At 42.1% G+C, this 21888-nt stretch overlaps 1 protein-coding gene across 1 annotated transcript in view; it reads left to right on the top strand.

Moving 5' to 3' along the window:
* znf385c (zinc finger protein 385C) overlaps positions 1–16248 on the top strand; it is a 129119-nt gene extending 112871 nt beyond the window's left edge. The window contains exons 6-11 of the mRNA XM_053444398.1: positions 2200–2413; positions 8360–8767; positions 8880–9067; positions 11227–11325; positions 11929–12027; positions 14280–16248. Of these exons, the coding sequence (XP_053300373.1) occupies positions 2200–2413; positions 8360–8767; positions 8880–9067; positions 11227–11325; positions 11929–12027; positions 14280–14510 (1239 nt within the window). The 3' untranslated portion in view covers positions 14511–16248. The remainder of the gene's footprint in view (positions 1–2199; positions 2414–8359; positions 8768–8879; positions 9068–11226; positions 11326–11928; positions 12028–14279) is intronic.
* The last annotated feature ends 5640 nt before the right edge of the window (positions 16249–21888 follow it).

Genomic DNA, 21888 nt, shown 5'->3' with positions numbered 1-21888 from the left:
ACATTTTGAGTTTGTTTTAATAATAAAACATGGATCTTGATGAAAAAAATCTGACACGGATTTGGGGACTGATAAATAAGTATATAAATTGGTGCAGATTCAAAGGGGACTGCCATGGTGGAGGTCCCCTCTGCTCAGCGCCATTCTAGTTTGTTGTTTGTTTTCATTTCCAATGGAGGTCATCACTGTGCCTTTATTACTTCATTCCCCTTTAATACTCTGTGGAGGTAAATGTCATCTTAAATGACCACGTAATATTAGGTTTATTTTTGTAAAGGAAAATTCACTAATAAAATTGCATTATTTGTATTTGAGTGCATCAGCATCTTTTATTCCAGTTGTTGAAATTATGAAAATATTGACTACAGCTTCTGCAAGTATTGGAAAATCGTGCATAATGTTATGCCATTGCTCCTGTTTACATTGTCATAATGTATTAACATAATTGGGCTGCATGTATTTATAGCTGAGTGCAACAAGAGAAAATATCACAGACACAACTGTGACTTGCAGTCTTGATAAAAAGCTGTTTCTTCACATTCACCCAATACTGACTATTGACGTGAGGGGAAGCTACGGTTCTATTCATCAGCCTCTAAAAATCACTGCAGTTTTTCAGTCTGTTATTAGTTCTGCTACAAGCAAAGCGTTATTTAGGATTCAGCAGGAAGTCAAAGCTATGGGGGAACACGTTCCACAGCCACTGAACACATGTCTCTGCACCAGATATAGTCCAGTGTTTACTTTTAGCCCGGGGATTGCTCAATCGCGAAGGCAATCAGGACTCCCCCCGCTAGAACCCTGTAACTCCCTGCAGTCCTGCTGGCTGGGGCGGCGATGTGAAAAACCAAAGCTCGTTTCACACCTTGTTCCTCTGCCTCCGTCGAGACTCAATTGGATGGAGAGACAAGCGGGGGGGGGGGGGGCTGAATTCATCTCATCGCACTAATCTCTGAAGCCTTGTCACAGCAGATCAGTCACAAAGTGTTCAAGGTATTTTTACAGATGCTTCGACAGCCACACCATTTATAGGCCACTGCTGCAGTATATCACACCTTCATGACAGCTGTACAGTACATGTTCATATCCATAGCCAGGTGTTAACATAGAGCTATCCCACGGGACTGGGGATGGTGGTTGTGTGTGTGTATTTGCCTATAACCTTGTATTTTTGCACTAATGCAGCACAATTATCTTTTTTTGTATAGCTTATTGGACCTAACGTTTTGTTTAGTGAGAGAGAGAAATCCACACCTCACTCCCCATGCACAAGGCTTTCAGGGTTTGCAGTCACTTGTGCGTGTGTTTATTCGAGTCCTTCAAAGTAAAGCCCAGCCTCTTTACTGACGTTCTCCGATGTCTGAGGATTTACATGATTAATTTCCTGGATGAGAGCTCTTGGACGACTTCACCTTACCTTGATCCACTTGTCAAAACACAAAGGGAGAAAAGGGCCATTTTACACTTAATCCATTTTGGGGACATTCAAGTTTTCCATACCTATAATTTGAAAAAAAACTTAGTTGTACTTTATATATTGAATGTAGTTAACGTTTTACTCTATACTGAGTGTGTTTTTCTTGCTCCAACCCCCTATAACCCTGTATATTCAGGCCTGGAGCTGCTGAGAGCTAATCCCTCAGAGATTGTTTTAACTTTTAATGAGTAATCTCTGTATTGATTTCTCTACTATCCCCATGTACTCACGCTTGCTCCGACAACGGGAGCTTTATTCTCGGATTGAGCCAGGCCGTGAGAATAGTGCAAAATGTGAAGGTAAATCGCGATCCACCCGGTGGGAAATTGCCTCGCCCATTGCTGAGTCACAGTCAGTAAAAATGTCATCTGCGTTTGGATTTGTGATTGCGAGTTTTGGCAGAGTCCTCGAATGTGTGTGATGCTGGTATGTATTTCCGCGTGTCTCTACGATTTCCACAGGCTGACTCTCGCAGTGCACATTAATAGGGTAGTTGTGGAGATGGGATCCTCTCTCTTGTTACACATTACACGTGCAATTATACCTCTGGCCTCCCAATGTGCCAGCGCTGTTATCAGGTGGAAACAGCCTTCCTACCTTGCAGCCCGTGCATGCCTGCTAGTGAGCAAATATTCGGGAGTGCATTTTAACAGTTATTGCACGTGGGCTCCAGTCTCTCCAGCAGATAATGCAACGAGTCCTTTCTCTCATTTTCTCTGCAGAACCAAGCGGAGGCCCACTATAAGGGCCACAAGCACGCCCGCAAACTCAAAGCCATGGAAGCCCAGAAGAACAGGCAGCGGCGATCTGGGGAGGCCTCGTCCGCGGGGAGGGAGAGAGACCGAGACCGAGAGCGAGAGCGAGAAAGAAGCAAGACAACGACGTCCGAGGCAGTTCTGCCTGCGCTCATGGAGACGAGCTTAGTGGAAGTAACAGGTACGTGAACAGATGGAGAGATGGGAAGACGGCAACAGCAAGAGCGTGCGATTTGTAACAGATCTTTCTCCGCCTGTCTCCGTCTTCTTGATGATCACTTTATCACGCTTTGGTTCCTCTAATTCCCTCTTCTACTCCATTTCATCTCTGACTGCCTCCTCCTCCTCCTCCTCCATGCCTTAGCGTCACATATCTCTTTCCCTCTGCTTCCTTGTGCTACACTGTGGGATTACATCTTCTGTACACCTTATCCGTCACCATCCCTCCCTCCTGTCCCTTCTGTCTTTCTGTGCATTCAAACCTCAGCAGTTTCCTCCCTCAAAACCTTGTCTGACCTGGCGCTATGTCCCTGTGCCTTGTGATGGATGGAAGGCTCCAAAGCTGTGGGATTGTGGGATGTCTTGGAGCAAGAGATGCTGTGTAAATAAAGGGGCTGGCTGAGATCGATCCAAGCCTCGCTGGGGTCATTTTTACCCTCTTTGCCTCTTAATTTCCATTGCTACTTCTCCTCTGTGCTCTCTCCTGCTCTCTACCATCCATCTGGGTTAGATAGAGGAGGTGGCTGCAGAGACAGAGTCTGTGTATTTGCGCAGGATGAAATGAGTGACGCACAGTGCAGAGCGAGTAGAGAGGGAGCCAAATAGAGGTGTGGGTTTTAGTGTAAGGGGATGTCAAGTGGAAAGAAATCCAAAGCACTCATCTTCCTTTACAAAAAGTTCAAATGATTTTATATTTGTGGTGTAAATACAGACATTTGAAGTTTTCATACAAAAGGATGGCCTTCATTTTTTTTTTCAGAAGTCTTTTCTGCGAGACGGGGCTGCAACATTAGCTCAGCAAGCATGAATCGCTCCGATGGCATTTCGGCTGCAGACCGAGCCCATTTAGCTTCTCATGTTGCCCTCACCTGGGCGCGCACTTTTCATTTATCCTTCCAACGGAGTGCAGGAGCGGCAGAACAGTTTTTCCTCTTACTTCATCCTCCCCCCTCCACCTCCCCGCTGCCCTGAGGAATCTGTCTGCCGCTATCTGAGCAGAATTTCAAAATGCTCCTGGATGCTAGTTTGAACTATCAGAGAGGAGATGAGACGGTTTGAGGAGAGAAGGGAGACAGGTTGTACTTCATCTCCCCTCTAGACAAACTCATGAAGACATGGGCTCACGCACACGTTTCCTTTTTTTGCCTTGAGCACAAGAAGTCTCCTTCAGAGAGGAGAAAGTGGACAAAAGACCGGGAGCCTGATAAGGCTCTCATCAAATCTCATTTTAATATTCCGCTGTTGCAAAGGAGAGCTCTGAAAGAGGGAAGCGGCGGCGGGGACTAAATGAGATGATGAGCTGAAAATGAAAGATAAGATGAAATGAATGAAGGAGCGCGGAGAGAGGGGGCGCATTGGAGAAGGGGGAGGGGGTCAGTGGAGAGAGAAACTACATAAGTCACAGATCGTTTTAATGCTGAGAATAATTTTACAGTTCCAAAGCAATTTTGTGAGGAGGAACACTCTTTAATAAGCCCAATTGTGTGATTGTCCTAATGTGAAATTGAAATGCAGCAGTGCGAGCCAGTGGTGGCACACACTACAATGCCAACCTGTAATGGAATAACACTCCAAATTAACACTCTATGAGATGAGTTATATCTGCCATGAAAGTAAAAGCTGGCAGGGAGCCGTCTGCGAGGGCGACGCTCACATTGTCTGCCGCCAGTAACCAATAACACACCTGTCGCTTGTTCCGCCAGTCAGTGAGTGTGTGCCTCAGAACAAACAGACATTCCTACAGAGCCACAAGGTCAGCCTCTTCAGCTCCATTAGAATAACCACTAATGCCCACTTAGACGCAGGAAGCCATTCACATCTCACCTTAGGAGGTGCCGGGTGATGTTCACGCTGGGTTTTTCTCTACATAGAGCAAATGAGGAGTCTCGAATGACTTTACAAATATATTTGGTCAAGTGCCACAGTGGAATGAATGAACCAGGTAATTAAAATGTAGGCTTTGTCGCCACATAATTCTGAGTTATTGCTAAACACTCATAAATTGAAAAGCAATGTGAAGCAGTTTTACAGACTCGGGACCTTAAAGTGTCGGCACAACCTCTACTCCGGTGAGGGCATCATATATATATATATATATATATGGTTAGTTATTGAGAATGTACTCCCAAGAAAACATGATCACTCATTTTTAGTAAATACCAAAAAAACTACTCAACCGTGAAGGAGGAATTACAAAAGAATTATAGATTTTTATCCATTGGCAGCAAAACAGGAAATAGAGACATGTTCATATAGAAGTTGCAGATAGGAGGACCTTAATACCATGTTTTCTTGCTACTGACAGTGGATGTTGTTTGGTTTTAGCCACCACCTGAGGGCCGGCTGGACCCTCTTCTGTGTCTGCAAGGGTTTTCTCTCCAACTTCCTCTCACTCTCCACAGACATGCAGGTTATCCGAAGACCCTAAATTGCCTGAAGGCATGAATATGGCATGAATATTACATTAATACGAGCAAATGCTTGATTGTCCATGGCAACCTGCCTGACTGTCAGGGGATAAGCGATACTGACAATAATGGGTGGATTTCGTTATACAAGTTGTTATTATTCTAACCATAATGAAAACATCGAAACTTAAACCTAAACCATGATGTCTCCCTGACCTCAACAATTTTTTGGTGATCTGGATCATGGTGCTGAAAGATCACAAAACATTTTTGGTTTCAAATCTGGTAGATATTTTTAATGGTTTTGCAAGTGAAACATTGGGCTGATTCTAAAAAGGTCTGCACACAACCTCCTCCAAACAAAATATAAACAATGACTGTATAATGTTTGAGGAGGACTCACTAATGACAAGGTGAAATTGTGAAGTGGCCCTGGAGCATTATCACAGGCAAAGTAAACAGCCCTTTATAATCAGGCAGGTTAAGAACAGGCACTGATCTAGTTACAAATTCAAGGCTTTCCAGCATCTTTTACCCTCTATTGAAGCCAGTGCTTCTAAACCTCGGGGTCTCAACACCCATGTGGGGGTCCTGATATAATTTGATTTGATTCAAAAATAATTTCTTGTGCACCAGTCTGATCATACTGTTTGGCTGCGACTCGAAAAAAGGCTGGGAATCACTGATTTAAAGCACCATAGTATTAATGTATTCACGCAGCAGGAGGGAGACAAGGAAACATCTTGTGTGATGAATGGAATGATGCTTATAAAACACGTCCCAGACCAGCAGACCAGTGGGTAGACGGCGAGTGAGCAAGTGAGAGAGCAGCATCAATCACTCCCGGCTTTGATTGACTCGGCTGTTGTAACCGTCTTCTCAGGGACTCGTGTCTGTCTTCACAGTAATGAGAATTTAAAGCAAGCATTTTTCCTTGGGGAAGTTGTTTTACGTTCTGAGGCTGCCTCAGTTCAGCGCTCGCGTTACTAAACCAAGCGCTGGGTGAATGAATGCGTTTGTATGTGAGCATGTGGTCAACGAGTTAAATATTCACATTCATTAGCTTGTTTGGCCGGGGGTAAAGGTCTCGGCGGATCAGTGTGCTGAATAAAGATCTCTTCAGATGTGTTTACACTCCAAATGCCTCTCAGATTTAATTGGACTGTTAAAACATGGATTAAACTGATGATTGTCTGCATAGAATTGACCCAAATATCCATTATTTTATACTTTGTGACTCCACTTCACAGAGGCCTTGCTGGCACTGCCAATACGCCGGCCTTTGGTCTGACAGGTTGCCAATGTTGGTCGAAGTCTCTGTTATCTTGTAGTTTGTAAGAGGGTAAACCTGGCAAATCACAAATGGGCACAGAAGGCATTTACTTCAGAAAGAAGGCAGGGGAGTCTTTGTGTTTATCAAAATGTTTTCATCAGTTTCACAGCTATTTTTGACCCCATGTCAGCTGCTGCAAAAAAAAACAAAAAAACAGCTCTTGTAACAGCGTCTCATCAGGGCTGCAATCAACGATGATTTTTCTATTTTTTAATCATCTCTGTATTATTTTTCACAACCTCTTCAGTTTTTAAATAAGGACCCTAAAAGATTGGATTGATTCACAGTAATTAAAAAAGAGAAAACAGACAGGAAACTAACACAAATATAGATAGAACGTGCTTTAATACAAAGTAAAGTTCACAGAACAACATCACAGGTTAAGAAGTGACAGAACATCTGATTCAGCTCCACTTTCTCCACACTAGTAGAAGCAGTTGCAATTTTAGCTTTGTTAAAATAATGATACCTGAAACTGGGCAGTGATATCTGAAATGATTCTCTGCTGAATGAGGTCATTCACGTTCTGAGCTTTTGGATTTTTTAGACGGCTTTGATTTCCACCAGCCTCCACGTCTTCCTCTGTAAAGGTTCCTGCTAAATCCATTGATCACTATCGCTCCCCTCTGGAGACTTCTCAGGTGGCCCTATCCTCCACATAAGCTCAGGATCATACCTGCCCCCCCGCCCCGCCGACACAGGAGCGCAAATTCCTCAGGGGTCACTCTCATTACAGCGAGGGGGCGATCTAATCTTGCTCCGATATAGGCTCTTTTTCTTTTACGGGAACGAGAGAGGAAGACCGTTATCTCCAATAATGAATTTACTCTTGGACGTAAAAGGGAAAATCAATGGAGCACAGTTGCTTTGAGGAGAGCTGCGAGTGTGTGTGCCTTTGTGTGCGGGGAGAAAGTGCACTAAATGAAATGGAGATATCCAGCGAGCGTAACACACAGTTCTCCTGGGTGAAGTGTGTGTCTCCCTCGGGAGGGCCACGGGGTGAAGGGGAGACGTGTAATAGAACTCCAGTGACTTATTGTTGTGGCACGGCTGTCAATGGGTTTGTTTATATTGACTGAGACTCCGTGTCCACCTGATATTTGAATAGTAGGAGCCAGAACTTTAAAAAAAAACTTAAATTTGCCTCCAATACTGTTACTGATGTAGGAGATTAATTAGCTAACCTTTATATTTTTAACCCCACACAATTCAGTGTGGAAAGGATTTTTTCAGGTGGAGCCAATTTGTTCAGGCTTATTTTTTTTAAATGTTTTCTTCTTTTGTTGAGGTTATTTATTCAGTGATGGGAAAATCTTATAATCCATGTTGAACAATGTAAGAAAAATACAGAAAAAGTGATTATTTACTAGGTATTAAACAAAAAAGTTGTTATATTACTGTAGTTACATGATCACAAAACTATCAAAGGTTCCTCTCATCAACTCAGATTCTGTGTTCACTGCAAAGATGCAAATTCGTGTCACAGGGGCCCGGCAACTCGACTGCCACGAACGGTGCAACGCGATAGATGATTCAGTTGCTTGAGATTAAATATTTGAGCTTGAGTGAAGAGACTGGTGTGACGGGATGTTGTAAATGCCAATTAGCTCACAGTGAGGTTCAAAGGAGACATTCTGCTCATATTCAGGTTCAGAGTTTGAATTTGTGTCATTACTTGAAAAGGTTTTCATGCTCTAATGTTCTGTCCTCACACTGTCCATTGCTGCAGCTCCTCTTTTCAACTTCAGTTTGAGGCACTTGGTTTGAACTTGTAAGGCCCCCCCGTCCAATAAAGCCCACTCTGACCCAATTGGCTAGCTGGGCCACAGATTTGTGTTGTGAGTGGTTATTTGCTTCCAGTACATGTAAGAAGTGTCTGCCTCTGCCTTTAGTTTAGCTTGCTTTGTAAGTTGCTAGGTGTGCATTATGCTCTAAAGTCTTCACATGCCATCCAACTCAAAGGAAATGAGGGGATCTTTAAATATAGGCTTACAGTATGTGTCTCTAGCATTGGCGAGCCTGCCAGGAACACATAAGTTACCTGGGTGGGTGTCTAGCCCCTGCACCAATATAACAAACAAACCTCATGTCATCTCTCTTTGATAAACTGAGGATCTGTTGTTAAATAGTTTGCTGATGCTTTCCTCTGTTTCTACCTTTTATACAGGTCTTCAAACTGTTCTAGAACCAGCCAACCTGGAGGTGAAGCTTGAGGAGAGTCCCCGGAGCTCAGTGATGCTGACGCCAGTATCAGAGGTCTCCTCCGTTGAGTTGGTCTCCCTTTCCCCTCCTCAGATTTCACCTTCCTCACAGCTCTCTGAAACTGCCTCAGACATCAGCGGCACAGAGGCCACGGAGGCCCCCGAGGCCCCAGAGGTCGCCGATGCCCCCGAAGCCGCAGAGGCCGCAGAAGCCAGCAGCCTGACTGCCGAGTCATGCAGCCATGCCGACACGTCTAGCACAAACGGGGAGCCCCATACAGATGAGGACACAAAGAAAAGCAAGGCTCACCTCCATTGTCCTGTTTGTAAAGTCACAGTCAACTCCATCTCCCAGCTGGAAGCACATAACAGCGGTAAAAGGCTTTTCTGAACAATTTGGTATTCTGAGATTCACATGAATGCCTGATCAAATTATTTATTTGGCAGCACAACAGACCAAAGTCAACTCTGTGCTCTCTCCACTAGGTACAAAGCACAAACTAATGCTGGAAGGTCAGAGTGTTCTGCCCCGACGCCGGGGGAAAGTGGTAGCAGCTCGCGCCGGGTGCAAAAGCAAGCGGCTGGGCACCAAAGGCAGCGTGGGGGTGCCCAGCAAGAACTACCAGTGTGAAGTGTGTGAGATCTTCGTGAACTCTGAGACCCAGCTGAGCCAGGTAAGATTCATTGCTGAGGTTGTAATTGCACATCATAGGTGCGAATGTGAACGGCCATCTGTCTCTGTATGTTGACCCTGACACATTCCGTACCCTCCCTCCCCCCCTGCCTCAATGTCAGCTGGGATCGGCTCCAGCGAGCCTCAAAGGATAAGCGGTATAGATAATGGATGGTTGGATGGATGCACAGTAGAATCATCAATCATTCATATAGTGAATTATGCCTTTTTCCTTTGTGTGAGAGTTACTGGCCAATTTTAGAGTTTGGAGAAATGAATAGATGTGGAGGAATTACACACATATAATAGCTGCACGGTTTAATCTGACTGAGTGGATCAAAGGATCGACAGAAATGCATGTGTGACAACATGTCAAAGTAATGGATCGTTTATTAAACCTTCTCACCACAAGAGACCCTGAGAAAATCTTGGCTGTAAAGTAGCAGAGTAGGAGGGAAAACTGCAGGAGTTATCACTCTGGGACTTCCCTATCCGTCATGTGCTGTGCGAAATGAAAGATGAGGAGGAAAGCGGCGGCTTGGAGGAGTCCTGCCCATTTGTTAAAGCATACTAAGTGAGAGTGTTGCTAACCTGATAGGAGTTTTGATCAAAAGGCCACGGACATAGTGTTGAGTCTGTGGGGGAAAGCTCTCCGGCCAAATCATGCCAGACGGTCGAGAGAAAGATGCTGATAATTCCCTCACCTCCACAGACAGAGGACGTGGCCACAGAATTAATCAGAGAGCGGAACTGCCTTTGCATACTTAGTCATTACCTCACACATCATGAGTCTGATATTACACCAAACTGACCTGTAATATCTCTATTATCAAAAAAAACTGGCAGGAATGATGTGTGTTAAAATGCTTAATATGAATGATGGTCCTTTAAAGACCATTTTAACATCACCTTGATTGAGGACCTGTGTGTGTGTGGGGTTATATCAAAGCAGCACTTTCATTTACAGCCACATGAATGGAGCCATTGAAAAGCAGGTTGTGAGTGCAGGCTACGTTTCGAGCAGCAGCTATTTTTCCACATTAGACAGATATCATCTGATGCTATAACTGACTGCAAAGCTCTTCACTGAGCAGGGATTTATTTGCCACTCATTAGAGCGAGCTACTAATGCCTCCTGTATTTAATTTTCTAGTTAAACCGACATCAAACGAGGTTCCGGGAAGTAATTTCTCTCCTTTTGATGTTCATTAAACACCATGTCTGAGCGGGGGGATTGTCAGGGAAACTTTCAGCGAGGCTTGAGTGGAATGTGAAAAAGATACAGCACCCAGGCTGCTTCAGCATCTCCATGCCTTAAATACGTTCCACGGGTTTTATTCAAACATCCCATGGAGGACATGAGCCTGGAAGTAATACTGCCAGAGAAGGAGATACGTGTTTTCATTTCATTGAAAATAATTGCCTTCCTTGGGATCAATAAAGTAATCAGAATCTGAAGAATACAAATTTAAATAGCAGCCATACACTTTTTACATATATATGCAAATGTTCCTTTATTTGTGTAATTAAATTGAATATGCAGCATCAACATGTGAAGAGCAAAATATAACTAATTGTTGTTGAAAATTCTAATTCATCATTACATTATTGCAGTTCAATATATATATATTGTTTTTTCATGAAATTAATGGATGTTTAGTATTTACGATTATAAATAAATAAATAAAAGATTTAGGTTCCAGAAACTACCAGTACAGTTACTTGTATAATTTGATTAAATATATATATTGTGTAAAGTTCGATATGTGTTTCTTTGATATAAATATTAAAATAGAACATGTGTGGGGAGAGCCATGCCCTCTGCCAAACAGCACCATCAAATATGTTTTCTTTACTCCTTTCGGGAAATTAATTGCTCCTGTGTTTATCGTTTTCATTTCCATAATGTTGATACCATTTATCTTCAAAGCTCCTTGAAAATTGAAGATGAATTTTCATTGGATGGATTGAACCAGCAGGGAATGGAGAAGGAGATACTGTGGCAGTGCTAGAGAATAATGTGGTGTAATTCCTGTGCACTTCAGTCATAATCGATGTGTATCCATTGTTAATTCAGCAGATGAAATTTGAAGTTGTTCCGCTGCGGTACAGCAGATGCTTGTTAGCTCGCTAATGCTGTTTTCTTGCTGGTCTCAACAGCACATGAACAGCAGACGGCACAAGGATCGGCTGGCCGGAAAACCACCCAAACCCAAATTTACCCCCCACAGCAAGACCCAGCCAAGCTCCAGCTTAGCGGTAAGTCTCAGCATAAAGACACTGACAAACAAAACACTGCCACACTGCTATGTACACACACATACACACACACACACACAAAACATAATTGCCTTTCTCTTAGCTCAGATATGCTTGAACATGCTGTAGAAATGTGCCAAAACTGGAATACATTCAGCCGTGCTTGTAAACTAATGCATTTCTAAACAATGCTTCTAATTTATTTTTCGATGCAGTTAACTGATTTGACTCCTGCCCCGAGAGACGCACAGTTGAAACACTCACACACACACACACAAACACACACACACACACACACACACACACACACACACACACACAGATCTCATTACATTGTGCTGAGGGGGTTCTATGTCCCGGCGAGGCAGCATGCTTTTGTGCCCGTACTGTCTGAGAGGTTAAGCACACAGTTGTACTCGGTCGGCCCCCTACCCCTGAGACAGGTCTAAAATAGTCCCGGTCTCCCCCCACTTACCAGCTCCGACAATGGCAGCCTGAATCAGCACTCCAGATTAATCACTTGTCTGCTCCTGTCATATACACACCTCCTATAGCTCACATCTTTTCTCCTCCTCCTCCTTCTCTTCCTCCTCTTTCCTACAGAACATGAGGTGGAGTGGCTATGCAGGCCTGGCTGTGTCTGCCATGAAGAAAGCGTTCAGCCAGTACAACCTCACCTCCCTCTCCTCCCTCTCCTCGCAGGTTAGTGGCAGGAGAGACCGAATCTGGGGTTAGATTTAAGTGCTTCAGCCGGCTGGACTTTAGGTCTGGCCAGGGTCAGGGGACTGAGAGATGATGAAGAAACCATGTTTTTAATGAAGGGATAGTTCAGATTTTTTTTACAAGAGGTGCTACCCCTTTAACTCGCTCTTTATTTATTTTTATTGATGGTTGATTCAAGACTCCAAGTAATTAAAACTAGCAATGGTGTCACAAATTCCCAATCGTTAAGTTATTCTGAAATCTCTTGTATTTCTGCATTTAGTTATATTTCAAATACTCGTCAAAGACATTTCCGATATGGACATTTAGAACAGGTAAAAACACTTTATTTTTCAGATTTTGCAACTTTAAGGACGAACATTGGCTCAGTTGTGGTCTTGTGGAAAATGTACAATAATAGTCTACACACATTTGACACTGACACTGTCCATGAGAAAATCTCTAACATGTGAAATGAATTTCTGAGATTTTGAGACTTCTGGACGACACTACCTTGATTTTTGATTGGTCTCATGGAGAATGGTCTCATCTTTACTGAGTCACATACTTAACTCTACAGCAGCTGTAGGCAGATCTTACATTGGATTAAAAAAACAAGAATATAGTTATATAAATAAATAAAATCTTCCCCCTTTATCAGAATCAGAATCAGAAAGTATTTATTGCCAAGTAGGTTTACACCTACAAGGAATTTGCTCTGGTTATTGGTGCATACAATGAACATAGAACATAAAAACATAAAAACACAATAAATACAACACACATAAGAAAAGCAATAAAAATAAACAATATATATTTACTCACTATTTACTTCTTATTTACTCCCTTTTTCTAATATTTATACAAATTAAGATTTATTTAGACATAAACATATCTAAATAAAATATATATAACAGATAAAAGATATAAAAAGTGAAGTAAAAAGTGAAATGCAAGATGAAATGCAAGATGCAAGACAGTGAACAGTGTATATGTATGTTCAGAATATGTTCCTAATAATTACAGTATTGCTTCACCAATAAATTGCTAGATATTCTACAAGGAAGCTATGACTATATCTAGCGCTGTATTTGCCAATTCTGTTGAGACATATTTTCCATCGTCCAACATTAAAGCAGCTTTTGAGGCTTCAGGTGGTGAGTATTTGATTTTAAAAACATGAGAGTCGCGATATGGTTTGAAATTTCTTTTTGTAGCTCAGTGGGATACCTCCATCGGCAGGATCTTAGGAAATCTCATCTGAGCTGTGCATGTGCATGAGCTGTGTACCAGTGAGCAAAGCATTTCATCTTAAAATCAGATCAAATCCAAACTATGCTTTTAACATCGCACAGCTTTGGAATAAATGTCTTTTAACCCTTGTCCAGGATGAAATAGGCTAAACTGTGTCAGTACTAGCCTATTACAAATGTTTGAGGAGTGAATTTTTAAACATCAGGAATCCAGCACTGTCTGGTATTTAGTGTGAACATGTGTTCTCTACTGCAGCTCTGTGTGCAAACCATGTCTGTATATAAAGATGGACGACATAATAGCTTCACCTCAAGTGAAGCCAACTCCTCTTGCTCACCCCCTGGTGGCTGCCTGTCATATACGTTATAAACCCCACCTCCTCTGTGTCAATAGATGGACATGGACCAAACTGAAAAGTCTACAGTATATAATTTGTTTTCCCAGAGATGGTTTCTCTCATTTTAGGTGGATGGATAACATGATCACTTCATGATCTATTTTCCTGCAGCATAGGCCATTAACCCCACCTCCTCTATGTTAGCAGATGGGAAGCGGGACAGACTAAAAAGTCAAAATACAAGTTATATACACATTTATCCTGAAGATTGTGTCTTTCAGTTTTCTTCCCTCAAGGGAGGACAAATTATCTGGATAAGTCAAACATTTAATAAATTTTTCCCATAGATGGTAGTTAGTTCTAATCACACTGATGTTTATCCAAGTAATTAGTTATATGATGCTGTGGTCGACTGCATGTATAGGCGGGACTTTCGATATCTCCAAATGATGTCAGAAGCACGAGTTAGCAGCACCCATGTCCATTATATTTTGTCTTCACTCTTATACAATGGCAGGAGGTGTTGTTTATCTTTGTATACAGTCTACACTTGCAAACAATTGTTTGGGAAACATGTTTGCCCACTAACATGCTGAACCCTCACTGTGTTCCCTCACTGTGTTCCCTCACTTCTCACCGTCCCCCCTCCTGTCTTCTCCAGACCAAACTGGCCTTGCAGAAGCAGCTGACCAAGAGCTTGACAACTGGCTTCCTGCCCAACCCCCTTACCCAACCAACTCTGTGCACAATGGCAACTAACCCACTGGCTCTGCGCCACCCTGTGGGCACCACTACCTTCATCCAGAACCCCTTCCTGGGCCCTGCACTGTTTCGGCCTGCCCCGGGTCCGCTGCGGGCCACACACACGCCCATCATCTTCTCCCCCTACTAAAGACGTAACCCACCCTCCCACGTGAGCTCCTCCCTTGTCCCCCTGTACCAAACCCCAGGCCCAACTTCAGTGTGACCCACATGACAAAAGGTCACATGCAAACTATGCAGCAAGCCGGACTTAAGATGGAAACAGTGCACAAGTCCTGAAACTCGGTAGGCCTCAAGGCCTGAGAGCTGTTCCTATCGTAAAGGCCAAGATCCCCTATCATGCCTTCTTTCTGCTCCTCTGATCTTGACCTACGGAGCAGGACAGGCCTCCAGACAGTGACTGGTACACAGAGGCCGCTTTTATAGCCATTTCATGGGTCAACATGGTTTGGAATATGGATATAATTGTGTAATTTATTAGAGAATAAATATAGAAAACTCTAGATGTATGTTTAGTGTGGTTGCCACAAAATACGGTCCCTTTACTTGATGCTCTTTTAAACTGTTTTTAACTTATTGGTTTTGGGGGTTTTATGAAAAGCTGTAACTGGTGTATGACTGGAGCCAGTCTCATCGATCTCTATACTCTACGGTCACATTGCATCCTGGATATGGCCATTACCAAACAACTGTCGGAACAAGTGCTCCCTGTCAAAGTTAGACTTCTAAAAGAACAAATACGAGTCCTCTATGTGGAAGTATGTGGATCTATAACTACATACTATATAGCCATATGCTAAAGCCCTGTTAGCACCATTGTGTACCTCCACTCCCCAAAAGTTTCCCTGAGCCCTTAAAAACATTTTATCCCCTCATTCTATCTGAGTCACAGTCGTATAGTCAGTACCCTCCAGATTTGTTTCCCTCCCCTGTATCCGCAGGATAAGCTCTCATTAAGTTCCAGAAAAGGTCAGCTTGTCAACTTGACTTTGTGTCACTTTGCAAATCTGTCCTCAGAATGATTCCATATTTTTCTCATTTGGTCCAGTGCATCATCCACACGATGCAGCGTAAACATTATGTTCTCGCCAAGCTATAGCAGCATGAAAAAAATAATTCTGCGATCGGGGCGCCTGACATCGCAGAACGCCATCATTTCTTTCCCCCTCATGACCGCTCCGTGTCTTTGCCTTCCTCCTTCAACTCCACCTCGCTGCCCTTGATTTTTCGCTGACATTATCTCAGCATGAGATGATTAGGAGCCCCCGCTCACACAGACACACACACACATCATGAAAACACAGCGGATAACTTGAAGAGTTGATGGGATTATTTCAGAGCTCGGCGAAAAGTTTGGCTGACAGTGGGTGGGGAAGCTTCTCAGCCAGCAGGCCGCTTGATTGACATCCTGCTGCAGTGTCTGAATGAACGTGGGCGGGAAAAAGAACAGTGCCATGGAAACCACATTAAAAGCACCTTAAAACTGATTTACTTACAAAAGCAATGAAACTTGTGTTGATATTCAGCTCTTTTAATCTTCGTGTCTGTGATTTTACGATCCCATGTCAATTACAGTGAGAGTTTAGCTATGGAAAAGAAAAAAGAAAAAACAATCAGGTGAGAATGATCACTTTGTGGTTCATCCGTGACGAAGACAAGTCTCACATTTTAAAGCAATACATTTGGTATGTTTATGTTTATGATGTGTTTTCAGTGTGTCAGTGGCTTTATCTATATTATACAGTACACACCTGTAATAATGTATTATGTACTCCGACGCAGCCACGGGCCAACTCGTGATCGTCAGCGACGAGTCATTGGAAACGATGGCTGGTCCTGGCGGCGCTGCCCTTGACGCTCGATGCTCATGGTCACCCTTCACATGTTTTGACTCTGGGGCTGAGCCGTTCCATTTATAGCTGCTCTCGAGCCACGTGGGGGGGGGGGGGGGGGGGGGGGGGGTGCTTCAGCGCCACATGACATTGCTGTTTCACTTTTCGGCGGAGCAGGAGAACTTCAGTGATTCACTGAGCAAAACAACGGTACGTCCGAAGTGTTTGGGATGAGTGTCACAAGTGCAACATCAACTGTCATATTGCTGTTCATGCTGTCCTCATCCTCCACCCTCCCACCCAGGCTGTCGACAAAACACTGAACACTCAACTTTTCTTTTTTTTGCCAAAATGGACTGTTGGCAAAGGCCTCCTAAGGACTCGGGAGGGCACGTGTCATCCTTCCCTGCGACGTGTATACCAAATCATGTTCTCGTAAAAATTACAGTAATGGAGCAAATCCTATGCATTTCTCATTGTGCAATATGTATAGTTGTCTGTGATGCAGCAGTGCCATCTGTCGTGAAAACCCCGTAATTGCAATCCAGTGCTAGTGCTTCTACGAGACCTCGGAAACCCATGTGTATTTCTGTTCAAGGAACCAAGAAGTCTTTCTGGGCAAGCAAAGCCTCCAGGTCTCTGCGCCATACCCATGTGATTCTCCCCAGTCGCACTACTCAGTGAACCAGCCAGCCTTTAATCTTCACTGTTTCTTTGTTTGTCTCTATCGCTCATTGGGAAACGCTGACCTAAAGAACTGAGACTTTTTAACGTAAAAGAATCTAGAGGAGGCAAATTATATGTAGAGTATCATAGAGTAACTATAGAAATTTTATCAGAGTTGTTATTGTTATATGTATCACAATGAACTGCTATCATAGACGGGAGAAGATTATGTTATTGTAGGCTCTGTGCGGCATACAGGGAAAGGGAAAAATGCTTTGCTTTCTTTTTGTTTGTTTTCGTTTATTTACATGATTTTATCAATATGTTTTTTTAAAGTACAAGAGAAAATATTTCAAACAACAACATTTTGAGTGAGCTTTTTTTTTCTTTTCTCCTCCTTGTTGGCGGCGTCTGAGTTGATAAAGTTATTCAAGGCCTTTTTAGACAATATCCTAAAGTCACGTTAGCCAGGCCTTCTCAGGGGTGACAGGTTGAGCAAATGCTAAAATGACCATCCATTCAGGGTATCCCTCCATAGTTCAAGAGAGCAGGAGACACTGTACACATGGATGGATTGATTTAAAAAAAAAAAAAAAGAATAAACTTAATAACTTACAGTGCTGTACATGAGAGGACAAGGGGTGGATTTTGGAAAATAAAGCTTTTAGAACTTGTAAAAATGGTTTAAATGTGTGTGTCTATGTGTGTGTGCCTCGTGAATAGGAAAACAGCTGCAGCCTTGAAGGTAAAACTTTGATTCAGTATTCACTGTTAATTTCACAATAATAAGTGTGTGGGTGTGTGAGGAGAAAAGAACCAACAGAAATCCCTTCTAATGAATAAACATGGACAACATGAGGGATTCACAGAGATGCTCGAAATTGCTTTTGTAAGAATTATGTTTGGTTCATCAAACCAGATTATATAAAAAAAAAAATCATTATTTTGATGCACTAGTCAACAGTTAATTGAAGCTGAGCTCATAGCCCGGATATGTCCAGCTTACACACACACACACACACACAAAAAGACACCTTTCAATCCAGGTGTTAATCTCCCCAAATACAGTCATGTACTTTACACACAATGCCGTGCAAATTGCTGTAACTAACTTTCAAAAATGTTTTACTGTGTATTTTCTGGTATTTAACTGTAAAAATACAGCAAAAGTACACAGCCAGTACACTGATTAAAACAGATTATTACTATGTATACAATGTCAGTTGTTAATATTAAATAAAAAAAATTGAGGAATAAAAATAGATTTTAATGGTAAATCTAACCATCACCGGTAGTGATGGGGAGAGGGATCTGGGTGGAAAAGAAGTTGAGAGAAGAAAGTAGGGGTGGGGGAGAAACAATAAGTCAGACTTTGTCAGATGGTTTTTATAATGAAAATAATAGCAGTGATACTTGCAGATGTAATATTGTTTTTAATGTGGCACCAGGTAATAGCAATAATGATACCAGTAGTCAAATAATTCAGAGACCCATCTCCTCCATCTAGAGAACATCTCTTGTTCTTTATTTGCCAAAAATGTACTCAACAGTACATTTTTGCTGCCTGTGGATTAGATTTCTAAACAATGAATCCTCCTGGATTGTGGAGCTCACTCCCACATCAACAACGTGTTTTCTGACATGATGCAGTGTTTTGTGTCGTCCTCCCCCCGAGACGACTCCAGTCCAGTGGAACCTCAGTGCTTTTATCTATCAGACCAGGTGAGCATGTACTCAGAGCTCGGTTTGCTGTGTATACGAATGCGATTTAATTTTCATTTGAAGTCGAGTCCTCGGGTGTTTTTTCCTCAGCTCCTCAGGCCACTGCGTCAGCTCGTCCATTGTGGAAACGGGAGATAAGCACAGCACCGGGTCCAGCGCCTCCCGTGGTGCCAGTCAAGGGGGAGCAGTCGGATCCCCAGCACTTATGAAAGCCAGTGATACAACAGAAGGACGTGGTGACCTTGCTGAGCGGTGACACCAGTGTGTATCCTCTGTACTGCTCCATTATCTTATCTGATCGCTCTCCATGGAGAAGGTGACACCCTTATCTCCTGCTGCAGAGGTCAGCCCCCCCAACTCATTCACTCAAGAGTCACCCCCTATAGACATAGCTTCTGTGTGGTGTGTTAGTGTGTGTGTGTGTGTGTGTGTGTGTGTGTGTGTGTGTGTGTGTGTGTGTGTGTGTGTGTGTGTACAATGATTCTAATGAATTGAAAGCAAGTGGGTGACTATAACTGATTTGTAGGATTTAGAGCTTTTTTTTATCATTATTATTCAAAGATACAGCAACAAAGATGTGAAGGTGCACGAGACGCATCCTCAACACTAAGACATCCTGTTATTTATATGATTTAGAATCAAACAACACTACAGGAACTGACATGGCCAGTTTTGTTATTTACCTGCATGTTAATTGTCAAGACAAATTATCTAACATACTGTAGTTCCTGCAAGGTAAACATTTTTTAATAATATTTGATATATATATACTGTTATCATTAATAGGGCACAAGCATTTTCAGTATATACCAAATATATATATTTTTCCTACATAAGTCTTTTTCGTGTACTCTCTTTTTATTACAAACAGTAGTTAATTTATTTGTAGACTTTAATCATAAATACACAGTAATTATAAACTAATTTAATTCAAAATTATAATAAAATTAAAATTAAATTAAAAAAATCATTAATCATACACAGTATAAATAATATATATAATATGTTTTGTGTTTATTTATTATAAGAATTCATTGTAAATGCAAAAAAAATGTGTAGTCTGTGTATTTATATTCGTTATAAAATGGGATTTTATAACATTTTTATCCATTCTTTTTGTTACCCACCACAGGTATTTATCTTTTGTATTAAGGCAGAGTTATCAAGCAAAAACTTGTTAACAGCTACTTATTAAAAATTACATTATGTTCATCATAAGGACAAGGCTGGGTGACTAGGCTTATTTTAAAATAAAGAGACATAATTATGGCTGCACTGATGCTGCAAAGAGACTTCAAGGCAAAAACAATTTCAGTTAGGAGACAGAGGGTTGTATCAGGGAAAGACTTCCACTGTCTTTAATTGTCTTCCTGTTGACTGGTGGGAGACAACGTGTCAACATGTCCCGCTGGCTAATGTCAAAGATGTCAAACTCATTCATCATAACCCCTGAATCCACACACGACTACATGGCAACAAACCATAAGCATTAACTATAGGGTCCTGGTTTTGCATGGTTCAGGGTCCCTTAAGCATGACTTATCCCAGATGAAATCACCCAGTGCAAATGATCTGTCTCAGATGCTCATGGGCAACCAGCATAACAAATAACATTTGACATAACTGACGGCTTGAGGGCAGCTGATATTTCCATCCCGCGGGAGGAAAGAAGGCCTGATAGCGCCGAGCATGAAGGTGAAGCTGCCATTAACACTGTGCTCACAGCCGTGTGGAATTGTTTTTGATATTCTGCCGCTTCACGATGGGAACTGTGAAGAGAGGGTCAGAGCAGCAGCTTCTAGGGTCGAAGTCTATTTTCTCTTCACGATGAAAAAAAAGAAGAAGAGAAAAAACAAGGGGGAATAAAACGTTATCTGTTTTATGGGTCCTCTGGGGGAGCTGAACGCTCAGCTGCGCTCATGAGACCCACTGTCATGCAACAGTAAAATAGTATTACTGGTTGCAGCACAAGGATATTGCCTTGTTTCCCTGTGACTGTGACAAGTGGAGTTTTCTTTTGTGGTCAGTGTGGTTTAACTGAACTAAGATTCATAAATCACACAGGGAAGTGACAAATCGACCGTGCACTGGTGTTTCACATTTTGTATTGTGAAACCCCTTCTTTTTTTTCTGTAGGTCAATACAGACACGGGCCTATTACACAGAACGGCTCCGACATGGGAAAGTATTGACGACTAACAGGAGTCTCTTTGTCACCGTTTCATGATGGGGACATAAAATGAACACCACTGTGTAATGCCTTAGTCGAAAATGTAACATCAGTACATTGGGTCAATTCTAGTCATTAAAAAGAACATGATTGAAATGAGATTGTACATGATGGCGCCCTCTGGGAAAACTAAGGTGAGCAAATAATATCATTTCATAAACGTTCCACTTGAGGTTTTCTCATTATCTTGCATTAACCTCTCCAGTCGGCACGTCCATGTGGAACCATCATATCAGTTCCTCCGCTGTAACATCTCTCACCGACTCCTGCACAACCATTTCTTCGTGTGACTTTTCAACAGAAATAAAATGCCGAGCTTAGTGATTTTTCCTGGAACTTGAATTTTAAACAAATTTTCTGGATTTGCAGAAATCATACACGGCACACTTTGTAGAGAAGTAGTACCAAGATTACCATGGATACCTAACGGTTGAATTTGTGTGTGTATTTGGTGTCATTTTAGGGGTTGAGAGTGAGTAGGAATTAGTAGTCATCACAAAGCACATCCCAGACTTACCATTAATCGCAGAATCAGTGGCACAGTGGGTGATCAATTCTCCTGAACGTATTTGTCACGAACATTTCATAATTAGCATTTTGATTGCGTAAAAGATCATCACATACACTGAAGGAAGTTCATTACATGACAATTGACGATTTATTCTGCTTCCACATTTTTGTTCTATTTGTTTAAAACTAGTGCGAATCAATTCAAATTTAGTAGTTAATGTTTTTTAAAGGGGATTAGGGAATAGATTTGAGCCAAAATGGAACAGTAGAACACATCAAGTCCCGACTGTACCCTGAAATTCAATCAGGCTGCAGCAAATTACACACTCTCATAGACATCAGTCCCCTTAACATGGCAGATTTTTTACCCTCAACGTCTATGAATTACTAGGAAAACATGGAAAATTTTGCAAAATGCAATTTAAAGAACGTAAAAAGATAGATTTCTAGATTCTAGCCCCTTATCCGGATCTTTACCCAAATTTTATGGGTTTCTCCATGAACAATACAGCCTCCTTCCACAAATTCTTGTAGAAATCTGTTAAGTT

The sequence above is a fragment of the Pleuronectes platessa genome, chromosome 16 (genome assembly GCF_947347685.1).
Source record: "Pleuronectes platessa chromosome 16, fPlePla1.1, whole genome shotgun sequence".
Lineage (NCBI taxonomy): Eukaryota > Metazoa > Chordata > Actinopteri > Pleuronectiformes > Pleuronectidae > Pleuronectes > Pleuronectes platessa.
Note: the sequence above shows the minus strand (reverse complement) of the source record. Positions and strands in the feature narration are given on the sequence as shown.